At 40.1% G+C, this 13,331-nt stretch overlaps 1 protein-coding gene across 1 annotated transcript in view; it reads left to right on the top strand.

Moving 5' to 3' along the window:
* The window catches only part of LOC111148302 (acyl-CoA thioesterase 12), a 47,207-nt gene that overhangs the window by 15,170 nt on the left and 18,706 nt on the right, over nt 1-13,331 (top strand). The window contains exons 4-5 of the mRNA XM_022504793.1: nt 228-329; nt 5,465-5,600. Of these exons, the coding sequence (XP_022360501.1) occupies nt 228-329; nt 5,465-5,600 (238 nt within the window). The remainder of the gene's footprint in view (nt 1-227; nt 330-5,464; nt 5,601-13,331) is intronic.

Here is a 13,331-nt window from a genome sequence, read left to right as displayed (position 1 = left end):
AAACTCTCCATGGTAAATACGTATTTTTCTATAATCAGAAAAAAAGTTATTTTTTAATTTTATGGAACATCACTGAATGAATAGTGTTGCTTAAAAATAAATTAAAATGCTGATTTTATTCAAAAACAAAAGAATGATGAATTACATCATGGAATCTTGACTGCTGCAATCTCGTGTGTTATCTGGATGGCTGAACGTTTACTGATTTATTTTTCTTTTCGTTTTAGATCAGCATCAAGGTCATAGTCCAGGACATGTTGACCGGTATTGAGAAACTTGTCAGTGTGGCTTTCTCTACCTTTGTAGCCAAACCAGTTGGAGAAGAAAAGGTAAATTTTCTCTGTGAAGGAATGTCTAGCTTGTTACTCAGGGACATGTTAACAGTTGCATCAGAATTATTATGGACAAAAAGACCTTTCCTCTTACTGTGACATATGCTTTCCCAAGATTTGTCATCCACCCCTGTTTCTGTAAAAGTTGTCATTGTGTGGTAGTAGAGTATTAACGGACCTTAGATAAAGGGAGATAGATATAGCCAGTCGGTGAAAAAAGGAAAAAAACACCGTTTTAAATGATCTGAAGGGTCTGTCGTTTCTCAAAAATAGTGTTTACTGGTTTTGTTCTTTTCTTTTGTGGTTATATAACTCAAAATTGAGTTAAAATAATTTTTCTTAAAAGCAAGAGCGACGTAGTAAGCCGTTGCATGTTGTGGTCGGATTGTCTGTTTCTACCTGAAGGAAGAATGTCAGAGAGGCTGAACTAAGCTTCACAGCGTGTGGAATAAAAACAGCCTTCGAATAAACACGTTGTTCTGATACGTGTGCCCTGCGGGCTTGCCTGGCCATTGGCCAAGAGCAGCTTGTCTGTAGTCTCCTGGGAATTTACTCATTATGGTTTCTTGGCTTTCCTTTTTGGGATCAGGGTATCCGGGAGAGGATTCACATTTAGTCTAAGCAATTTTAAATGCAGACATCCAATTTGGAATTTAAATCTTTCAATGCAAGGAGCACTCCAGAGGTGGGTACAGTGGCTTCTTTCTCCTGGTTCTACTTCGAAGGGACAAGGAGGTCTTCTCACTCTACAAAAGCATTCTTCCTCAGAATGACTCCTACTCTAGAGCTGGGACAAAGCCATGTTTTCTGTGTTCCCAGCTTAGCAGCACTCACTCCCAAACTACTCCTCACCTGGGCCAGCAGGCAAAGAGATGGATGGGTGTGAGTTACTCCGCCCTATGCCTGGGTTGGTAGGTGTCCCTACAGACTTTTGTGCCCCAGGACACGTCTCCCAGTCCCTGTCCCATATGAGATATGCCACAAGCCATATTCACAGTGCCCAAGGACATTCTTTTTCAAACTGAAGTTCATATCAGCTATTATTTAAAATGCAGCTTTCTGGGCTGTGTTTCAGCTCTACTGAATGAGAATCACGAGTGCAGGAACTTGGGATCTGAACTTTGACAAAGCATCCCAGGTATCCTATGTTCATTAAAATCTAGGACATTGAGATAGGTCTTGCAAACCATCCTGTCTTTCCAAAATCTCCAAACCCTTGAGAAAGAGAGGACATGGGGGTGAGTGCAAGTGACAGAAAAGATCCTGCCTCTCCATCCTGTTCCATGTTCTCATTCTGACCTCAGGGACTCATGGACTAAGAATATAATAGTCTCACTTCAGTCTAGTCTCTGCTGAGCCTGAAGAACTGTTTTCCGAAAGTGGTTCTGGAAGGTTGATGCCTTGCAGTGCTACCATAGTAGGCTGGCTCAGGTAACCTTTATTGCAAAGCACCTTTCCCAGACTTTCCAGCTAGTACCATTCTTGTTCAGTGGCACATCATGAAGAAAGCCATGAAAAATCAGTGGTTCAGTCTAAAACAGCAGGCCGAGCTGCATCACTGTCCAAAGTGAGTTTATTCCAGGATGAGATCGTGATGAGGCTTAGTTGGTCAGTTGCCCAGACTGGATCACTGAAGGACTCACAAAACTCCATAGTGGATGCTTATGCAGGGCTTCACTAAAACTAAAAGAAATAGGATAGCAGGAGAGGGGGGTGCCTGGGTGGCTCAGCGGGTTAAAGCCTCTGCCTTCAGCTCAGGTCATGATCCCAGGGTCCTGGGATCAAGCCCCACATCAGGATCCCCACTCGGCAGGGAGCCTGCTTCCTCCTCTCTCTCTCTGCCTGCCTTTCTGCCTACTTGTGATTTCTGTCTGTCAAATAAATAAATAAAATCTTAAAAAAAAAGAGAGAGAAATAGGATAGCAGGAGAAAGAAAGCACAAACAGCAGAGAAGTTCAAGGCTTCTAGGCATAGTTCTCAGGGTCCTTTTCCTTTTTTTTTTTTTTAACTATTTATATTTTCATCATGATACAGGCTCTTTCTAATCCCCATCCCCTGTTTCACCCATCCCCCCCACCCACCTCCCTTCTGGTGACCATCAGTATGTTCTCCATATTTAAGAGTGTTTCTTGGTTTGTCTCTCTTTTTTGCTTTCTCATTTGTTTTGTTTTTTAAATTCCACATATGAGTGAGATCCTATGATATTTGTCTTTCTCTGACTTGTTTTGCTTAGCATTATAATCTCTGCCCTGTGCCTGTAGTTGCCAATGACAAGAGAGCATTCTTTATGGCTGAGTAATATTCCATTGTATGTGTGTATACCACATCCACATCTTCTTTATCCATTCCTCTGTCAGTGGACACTGGGACTGTTTCCATAGTTTGGCTATGTGTGTATGTATGTCTGTATCCCTCTAAATTAGTCTTTTTGTACTTTTGGGGTAAATACCTCATAGTGCTATTACTGGATCATAGGGTAGTTCCCTATTTAACTTTCTGAGGAACCTCCACACTGTCTTCCAGAGTGACTGTACCAGTTTGCATTCCTACCAACAGTGCAGCAGGGGTCCCCTTTCTCCATAGCCTGGCCAGCACCTCTTGTTTCTTATGGTGTTGGTTTTAGCCATTCTGACAGGTGCGAGGTGGTATCTCGTTATAGTTTTGATTTGTATTTCCATAGTTAGTGATATTGAGCATCTTTTCACGTGTCTGTTGGCCATCTCTATGTCTTCTTTGAAGAAACATCTGTTCATGTTTTTTGCCCATTTTTAAATTGGATTGTTTGGGCTTTGGGTGTTGAGTTGTATCAGTTCTTATATTTTGGATACTAAACCTGTATCAGATATGGCATTTGCAAATATCTCCTGCCATTCAGGGTTGTCTTTTAGTTTTGACAGTTATTTTCATTGCTCTGCAGAAACTTTTTATTTTGTTGTACTCCTAATAGTTTTGTTTTGTTTTTTAATTTCCTTGCCTCAGGAGACATATCTAGAAAAATGTTGCTATGGCCAATGTCAGAGAAATTACTGCTTGTGCTTTCCTTAAGGATTTTTATGGTTTCAGGTCTCACATTTAGGTCTTTAATCCATTTTGAATTTATTTTTTTGTATGGTGAAAGAAAGGGGTCCAATTTCATTTTTTTTGCATGTGACGGTCCAATTTTCCCACCACTGTTTGTTGAAGAGACTGTCTTTTTCTTATAGTATATTTATTCCTCCTTTGTCAAAAATTAATTGACCATGTAATTGTGGGTTTATATCTTGGTTTACTGTTCCGTTCCATTCATCTATGTGTCTGTTTTTATGCCAGTACCATACCGTTTTAATTACTAGCGCTTTGTAATATAACTTGCCATCCAGATTTGTGATACTTCCAGTTTTGTTTTTCTTTTCTTATTTCTTTTTAAATTTTATTTATTTATTTGGCAGAGATTCAGCTAGTGAGGGAACACAAGCAGGGACAAAGGGAGAGGGAGAAGCAGGCTCCCTGCTAAGCAGGGAGCCGACTCGGGGCTCTATCCCAAGACCCCAGGATCATGATCTGAGCCAAGGCCAGACCCCTTGTTTTTCTTTTTCAAGATTGCTTTGGATATTCGAGGTCTTTTGTGATTCCACACAAATCTTAGGATTGTTTGTTTTAGCTCTGTAAAAAATGCTGTTGGTATTTTGATAAGAATTACATTAAATGTGTAGATCGTTTTGGATGTTATAGACATCTTAACAATATTTGTTCTTCCAACCCATGAGCATGGAATGTCTTTCCATTTCTTTGCATTGTCTTGAATTTCTTTTATCAGTATTTTACAGTTTGCAGAGTACAGGTCTTTCATGTCTTTGGTCTGGTTTATTCATAGATATTGTTTTTGGTGTATTTGTAAATAGGGTTATTTTCTTAATTTCATTCTCTGCTGCTTCATTATTAGTGTATAGAAATGGAAGAGATTTCTGTACATTGATTTTGTATCCTGTGACTTAAGTGAATTTATTTATCATTTCTTTTTTGGTGGAGTTACTTTTCTATATCATGTCATCTTCAGACAGTGAAAATTTTACTTCTTCCTTACCAATTCAAATGCCCCTTTTCCCCTTTTGTTGTATAATTGTTGTGGCTAGGACTTTCCAGATTCCACTTTTATGTTGAATAAAAGTGGTGAAGGTAGACATCCTTGTCTTGTTCCTAACCTTTGGGGAGAAGCTCTCAGTTTTTCACTCTCAGAATCCTTTTCAGTTATACAAAATAGGCTCCATCTATAGATTGGAGAGCCAAGACCACCAGGTAGACTTTTTTACCCCACTGGTCACACAAATAAAACAAGGCTATGGAGTTAAGCCAGTATAAGTTATCACATCTGTATATCCCTAAACAAATTAGACAAGGCAGTCTACGGGAGTTTTAGACTTGAAAGCAGCATATTATAAATCACTGGCTGCTTCGCCTTCTTGGTGACGGGTCAGTACCAGCCTTCAGGTGTCCTGGAAATGAGCATGGAATTATCCCCATCCAGCCTCAAGGTGACTTCCCTATGCATACAGGTCAACAGACATGTATTTATGGGAGAGCTTGAGCCCTTGGTTGTGTTGCGTCAGATTTTTAAGTTTATAGAGGTCAGTTAAAGCTTTGTTCTGACCCTTTGATTCTTTTAGTTTGTTTATTAGATAATGCTTCCACCATGTGATGAAATTTCCAAATTAGAACTAGCTCTTAGTACTTGAGAGCTTTCTCTACAACATGTTTATTCCCTCCCTTTGAGATCTTAATTTTGCAAGGAGCAGAAAACATTTCTTGGTAGGAATTCAATGACCTCAAAGTCCCCACCTCGTTCATTAATTTGAAGAACTTTTTTTATTTTATAGCTTTTTTGAAAATTTTAAAAATCAGGGAAAAATATTTAGAAAACTCTTTAAAGCACATATCTTATTGTATGTAGAAATAATTAAGCCTATAATGATTTTTTTAGTTTCAAAATATTATAAGAAATAAATTTAGTCATATAATATGTGTAAAAATACCCAGAAAGGCTCTATTTACTTTGAGTTAGAAAACAATGTAACATATCATTTGTTTTACAAAACTCGTGTTGTCCTCTGATAACTTAACAAGGTAATGAAAGAGACGTGTTTATCTTTTTCGAGATTGATTTAAAACCAGTCACACTTCTAACTGAGCAAGATCACATGGAACATAATCTGGCTTCTGAGAGAAGGAAAGTTCGATTACATCATGAAGATACCTTTAAGAACTTGATGAAGGAAAATAGCAAGTTTGAAGGTCAGTAAGCCTATTACAGGAACTTTAATTACATGACTGTGACAAGTAAAGGGTCCTTTCTTCGAACACACTTCTTTTCACCTTATTATTACAATTCGGCCCTGGCGATGCTTGGTGTCTTCCCCCCAACAAACCCAATAGCCGGAGAAGGAAGGGCCTGGCCAATTCAATATGTAACCACTGACACCAAAGTCCTCTTTAAATGGGGGTTCTCCAGAGGAAGAGACAGGAAAGAAGGGTGACAGGGACCAGGCAGTCCTTATCGGTAAGAATGCGTTCAGTAGTGATCAACCAGTGAAGGAATGACAACACGCTATATCCGTCTGGTGCTTCACAGTTTACTAAGCAGTCTCTCATTCATTACTTCAGATGAGCTGGTTATAATATCAACAAAGGAGGAAACGGAAACCAAGCCGTACACACCCTTGCTAAAGGTCACAGGAAGCACTCTGATTCTATTCTTGCTATGAACAGAAGCGCTAAGTTTCTATTCCTGTTTCCTGGCTCTTCCCGTAACCCTGGGTTTGATGAGCCAGAGTGTCTTAGTTCTCCGGCTGTGGTCTCTCAGGCTCTCTGAGGCTTTGTGGGGCCAGAATGGCAAGAAAAAGAGGGCTGCCTTGCCTCTCCCCTGCCCTTCCTTTTCTTCTGACCCTATCTCCCGCAGCCCTAGGGGAGATGACCTACTGGGGAGATCAAAACGGTGAGGTTGGAAGTGGAGTGGTCCAGCTCCAGTCGCTCTGCTCACCACTGCCAGAGGGGCCAGGAAGTTCACAGAAGGTCCAACTCCCCCTGAGCTCCGAAAGCAGATCCCTGTAGAAGAAGAAGGAAAGGCTGAATACTTAAAACCATTTACATCAACATTAATGGAACTGGAGGGGATTATGCTAAGTGAAATAAGTCCATCAGAAAAAGATAATTATCATATGGTTTCAGTCATATGTGGAATATAAGGAATTGCACAGAAGATCACAGGGACAGGGAGGGAGAACTGAATGGGAAGAAATCAGAGAGAGAGAGAGAGAGAGAGAGAGAGAGACACAAACCATGAGAGACTCTTGACTCTGGGAAAAAACTGAGGGTTGTGGAAAGGGAGGTGGGTGGGGAGAGGGGGTAACTGGGTGATGGGCATTAGGGAGGGCACACGATGTGATGAGCACTGGGTGTTAACCACAAATAATGAATCATTGAACATTACATCAAAAACTAATGATGCTTTATATGTTAGATAATTGAATTTAAATAAAATAATAAAATAGGAATGGGATAAATCTGTTTAAAAAGAAAAAAAAAGAGGAGGAGGAAGGAAAGGAGATGAGAAAGTATCAGAGTGAGAATATTGAAAGAGAGGAAGGAGGAAGAGGACACACAGAGGCCAGAGGAGAGAGGAACGGCCAAGGCAGGGGCGACCTGGGTGGGTCTGCCCTGCGTGACACCATCATGGTCCTGGGACCACCTCACAGATGAACTCTGGTTTGGAAAAAAAGCTTTTCAAAGGTTTCTATTCTTGCAGACCTTTAAAAAGACAATGCTCATTACCAAGATAACTTTTTTTTAAAAGATTTCATTTATTTATTTGACAGAGATCACAAGTAGGGAGAGAGGCAGGCAAGCAGGCTCCCTGCTGAGCAGAGAGCCCGATGCGGGGCTCGATCCCAAGACCCTGGGATCATGACCTGAGCCAAAGGCAGAGGCTTTAACCCACTGAGCTACCCAGGTGCCCCCCAAGATAGCTTTTTAAAGAAATGAAGACATTATCATTAAATTACCATGCTGAGAAGAGTCCATCCTTTTGTAAAGATGGTATCGGCACCAAACTATACTTAAAATGCATTTTGCTAAAGTAATGAAATGGCTGAACCATGAAAGCAAAGGCATACCAGAGAGAAAATTCAAGGTGGAAGGAGGCAGGACATGAAAAGATAGGCCAGGCAAAGAGGCTTGACGTTTATTCTCTCCTTGAGGGAAGCCGATGAAGATCTGGGCAGGGTCGCATGATTAGGCTGGCACTGAATATGGTCACTCTGCATAGAGGAGGGGAGACTAGAGGGAAGGAGACCAGGCAAGGGGTGAGGGGCGGCTATTCTAGGCAATGACAGTAGAAAGGGGAGAGGGGAAAGGACAAAAATATGCAAGGGATAACAAAGCAGAGTAGGGTCGCTCATGTGGGGAGATGGGTGAGGAAGAAGAAGCTGTTCAGGGTAACTCTCAGGTTTCTGGTCTGACCACCTGGTCAGCTAATAGTGGTATCATGAACTGAGCTAATGCATATGAGGGCGAGGGGAGGGGCAGTTTTGAAGACGTGGATGATGAGTTGAGTTTAGTCTGACGTGCCTGTGGAACAACCAAAAGGACAAAATCAGGGTGGGGAGATTTCGTTTGAGACACAACAGCTGACATATGGTCATTCAGATGAAATAGTACCTATAGTCACCTAGGGAGGGCTCACAGTGGCACGAGGTTGGGGGACCAAGAGTGAAACTTGGAGCACATGGCCATTTAAGAGGTGATCAGAGGAGGAGGATCGATCTACAAAGGAGACCTAGAAGGACCAGTGGAAGGGGTGCAGGGAGAACCAGAGAGACTAGCATCGTTAGTCAGGGGATTAGAGTTGCATGAAGAAATGAGAGGTGAACTTTGTTCCAGAAAGTTAGGAATAAAAACTATCCATTGAACTGTGAATACAGAAGTCATTCTCACATGCTACAGCCATTCACATATAGAGGTAAAATGATTGTACTCGATTTCAGTTTCAGTTCATTAGGAAGCTGGGCAGATCACACTAGAGGTCTAGTTCAGTTTAGATTAGAGATTTTTAGAAGTCTGTTTTTATCATATTTCCTCTGATCTACCCTAAAATGGATTATTCCACATTCCTTTGCACAAAGCAACTTTGAACCTAACTTCATTGATTTGATCTTTTTAGAAAATTTACTAGCTTTCATGCCATCGAGGTAGCGTAGAACCTAAAAGCAATTTCTCTTAGCATCAGAGCCGGACCCTGGAACTTTAAGTTGCCATGAGGGCATGGTTTGTCTACATGCTACCTGGTGTATCTGGATGGAGTTTGTTTTGAACTGGACAACACCTTCTAAAGGAAGTTAGCTAGATCATCTTTGTTATTGAACCATGGTTTTAGAAAACCCAGGGTTCTACATTGATAGTAATACCACAACTAGTTGGAATCTCTTTCAAGATTTTATGTGGTTGAAATGCATATTGTTAGAAAGAAATTTGAGTCAAACTCATATACTTTCAGAAGAAAAGGTAAACAAATGAGATTAGATTATGTAAAAGCAGGACTTCTTTGGAATGTGCTCTTATACCCCTGGGTCATTGTTTAGAAGCTTGGCTTGTAGGAAAAGACTTCGTATTTGGAGCATTTTAATTATTTTTTAGCAAGAAATCTAATTTTTATGAGCATTATCCTGTGTTGATCCTTTCTGGTTATGAGAAGGAAAACTGGAATATCCTCAATTCAGGTCAAAGTTCCTGACACAAAATTGTACGATGAAGGCAAAAGTTGTCCAAGCAGAATGATGACACAGTTCTTAATGAACATCCAAAGTCCAAGTATTGAAATTGACCTCTGGACAAGTATGCTCTAATTTGGAAGCCTGCAGAAAGGGTGAAGTCTGTTTACCATACTTAACCTGAGTACACAGCCAGAGCTGTGAGCCTGACTTGGTCTCTGAGCCTGGCAGAGCCATATTTCTCCATTGATTGGCAATTTCCTACAAACAGGCTTCATTCAGCACCAAAGTCACCTGTACTCCGTCTATTTCTGCATACATGTCATCGCTGGTGCTTATGCACACATGACCTGCCCTAGTACCTACTTCTGTATATCCCCGTGGATGCCGTGGACGTCTTCATAAGAATTGAGTAGCTTTTTCTTTAAGGTTATCCCTTAGGAAAGAAGGAATCGCCTTATATTTGAGACTTCACAGTGTCTCTCATAATATAAGGCCTACTCAGTTTTAATTTTATAATTACTTTAAATAATTTAAACATAGGTAGTACACATGCACAGGGTGAAAAGTTCAAAAGGTACGAGACGGCATTCGGTTAAAAGGTTAAGACTTCCTACGATCAGTATCTCCCAGTTAACCAGTTCCTATCTCAAAGACAACGAATATTACACACACACACACACACACACACACACACACACACACACACTTGCTCTTACTTAGAGGCAGTATTCAAACAGCTATGCACCTTTCTTTTTGTCATTTAACATTGTATTTTAGAGATTGTTTATACTTATCTTGAACAAAAAAGTAAGAGATACTGACCTAAAAAAACTCAATCAATACTAGTTTGAGATAATAATAGGACATCATCTGACAAAGTCAGTAATAGCAAAAAAAGAGAAACAAAGAAGTTGAAAGGGATTGAAGGTTTCATGTACCTTTTGAAGACCACTTCAGGAATCATCCCAGTCCTGATGACGGCAATATGGCGGACTTGTATCTAGAACAAGCTTAAATTTCTGGATAAAATATTTACAAACATGTTTGCAAGCACATCTCAGCAGGCAGAAAAATAAGAGAAATCCTCGAAGTCCAGAAACTATTAGAAAACACAAATGCAGCAATGTGAGGAGATAGAAGAGCTGGCATTTGTTCAGGACTCTGTTGGTGCTAGAAGACCTAGAACTTGTGTGTTAATGGGCCTGCACAGAATCAGGACACAAAGCCAGCAGCCCATGTTACATGGAAGGTTGGATCAGAAAACCTTATATATAGCTGCAAACCTAAAAAAATGGTATTTTTGGTGAGTCAAGTGGAAAAATCCCAATTCACAGAGAGCTCTTGTAGGGATTTTTTCCTATCTCAGCAATAGCCCTAGGCAGAATGGGAAAAATATACAGAACAACCCCCCCCCCCCAAAAAAAACTGATTCCCTTCGAGAATTCAATCACAAGCACATTCTCATGTAGACTTGGTTTCAGAATTCACTTGATTGTTTGGACTAAAACAGACCCATGTCAAATTTAGGGGGAAGTGGGAAGTGGCACCATGTTATATAGTTCCCCCAGCTGATCCGTAGCCAAAAATGCAAACCCCTGGAGAAATGACTTTAAGCCCAGCTCTCAGGAATCCCCACACACATAGGTCCAAGGAATATGAACTCTTAGACAAACATCATAAAGGATAATAATAAATGCATCACCAAAATCCAGAGAAGAATTAGGCAATAGAAGGGGGCCCAGAAAGACTATAATTTAACTGCATTTATCATATAAAGAACACTAAGTAAGAATGTTAATGTATTTTAAAAAATAAAAGAGAATCAAAAGTATTAATCAGGAATAAAAAATTACCTAGAAGGTTTGACAAAGAAACAAAGAGAATTTCTATACAAAAATATATATAATAATAACAAAAATATATAATTATATATAATAAAAATATATAATAATTTAAATATAAAACTCAGTGAATGGATAAACTGCAGATAAGACAGTAACTGGAAGACAGATCTGAGGGAGTTACCAGAATGCAGATGGATTGGCAAAGAAATGAGAAATGTATGAAAGATTTGGAGACATAGAGAAAGGAATAAGAAGTCTAACATGCATCTGATCAAAGCTCCAGAAAGAATAAAAAAAATGGGAGAGAAGTAACATTTGAAGCAAATGATACAGACATTTCATTCAGAGGTAACAAAGTTTAATATACATGTGAAAATATGTTGGACCTCCTTAATCAGGGAAATGCAAATTATAACCAACACTAGATATTTCACACCCACAAAATTAGAAAAACTTGAGCCAACTACAGTATTGTCTAAGTGAAAATGTGGAGCAGTGGGAACGCTAAAAAATAACATACAGAAATGTAAATCAGTACAATCATTTTGTTACCTAAAAAGTTTCTGTTGAGAGCAAGAACTATGAATGTGGAATAAATCAGCACATGCATTCAATAAATATTTACCAAATGCCCATATTCAGAAATTATTAGAATTTGAAAAGAAAATCAGTTCCTGAACAAAAGAGCTTAGGATCTAGTGGGTCAGATAGTCAAAGATCACACAAATAAACATAAAACTATAACTGTGAGGGGCGCCTGGGTGGCTCAGTGGGTTAAGCTTCTGTCTTCGGCTCAGGTCATGATCCCAGGGTCCTGGGATTGAGCCCCCCATGGGCTCTCTGCTCAGCGGGCAGCCTGCTTCTCTTCCTCTCTCTCTGCTGGTCTCTCTGCCTCCTTGTGATCTCTGTCTATCAAATAAATAAATAAATCTTAAAAAAAAAAACCAAAAAACTATAACTGTGAAAGAAAGAAGATATGTGTGCAGGCTCCTAACAGTGGGAATTAGCTGTTAGGTCTGGGAAGGCTTTCTTGAAGAAAAGATGCCTGGGATTGGCCAATAGAGTACTGAGGAGGAAAAATTTTCCTCTATCCTATAAATTACTTCTAGCTGGTTTAAGAATTAAATGGTCATGAGACAGAGTAATAGGAGAAAATCAAACAAAAGTTAAATTCCATATATACGTGGGAGAGACCCAGAAAAACAATAACTCACTGAAAAGGCTGAAGCCATCACCTTAAATACTATCTTCAGCCAAAGACAAAAGATGATATTGGGGGTGGTGGGTCAGTTATGGGAGGTTACCAAGAAAAGCACAGGAAACAAGAATAAGGTTATTACACAGATATAAGCCATTGTCTTCTCCACTGATAAGTTTCTAGATTTCGAGTCATCCCCCTCTTTCTGGTACAGCAAGGGAAACATCCTTACAAATGGAAATTTTTCTTATACACCTAAATGTCTCTTACCACCCGCTAACTTCTACTGGGTTTTCAGAGCTTCTCTTGTATCTGTAGTTTCCTAAAAACAATGAGCCTGAAGAGGTACATATTGGGATGGCAAAATTTGCTCCCCTATAAGAGAATAGGAGGTAAAGGGAAGAAGGTGGTCTTGGCCAGGGGAATTGCAACTGACAGATAGAACAGCATATGTAAATGCCCTGGTGTTGAAGACAGTACTTAGTTATAGGACTGAAAAAAGGTCTCATAGCTGAAGCAAAGAGAGAGATTGAAAGAGAATATGATGGGGGTAAGATGGTAGGAGTGGCCATGGAGCTCACTGGGGATGGAGTGGTAGGCCTAGGCCAGACGAGAAAGGAAGGGCTTAGGGCCAAGGGATATGATGAAGTTTTAGAAAATAAGTGAGGTTGGGTGGGGTGAGGTCCAGAGCCAATGACCAAGAAAGAATTCTTGAGACATCTTTGGTGCAAAATGGTGGTTTATTAAAGCTCAGGGATGGTACCCTTCTGCAGAAAGAGCTACTGTCCCCGGGTTGTTAGGGGTAGCTGATTATATACTATGGGGTTGGGGAGGTAAGGAAAAGGGAGAGTTTGAAAGAACTTTCATATGCTAAAGAGGACCTACGGGATGCCAAAGGCCTTGTCATTGACAGGTTAAGGTTGTTTTTCCTTTTAGTAAGGCACTAAGAGTAAGACAGTTGAGAGCTTCCTGGAGGAATGTCTCATTCCTGCTATCACACATCCTTATCAATGAGCTTTAGTTTTAGAAGAAGTTTAACTTTATTTGCATTTCCCTCTGTCTCAGCCTCCCTCAATTTTATGGAGGGGAAGATGATGTTAGGGCAGGAACTGGAGTTATGGGTCTTTGGAAGTTAGGCTATTGATACGAAAGCCTCTTCCTGGTAAATCACTAGGACATTTGTAAACTGAGGTAGACTCAGGTCTTACAGGATTGT

This window comes from Enhydra lutris, unplaced genomic scaffold (assembly GCF_002288905.1).
Source record: "Enhydra lutris kenyoni isolate GAN:26980312 unplaced genomic scaffold, ASM228890v2 scaffoldscaffold19, whole genome shotgun sequence".
Taxonomy (NCBI): domain Eukaryota; kingdom Metazoa; phylum Chordata; class Mammalia; order Carnivora; family Mustelidae; genus Enhydra; species Enhydra lutris.
This window is presented reverse-complemented; position numbering and strand designations above follow the sequence as displayed.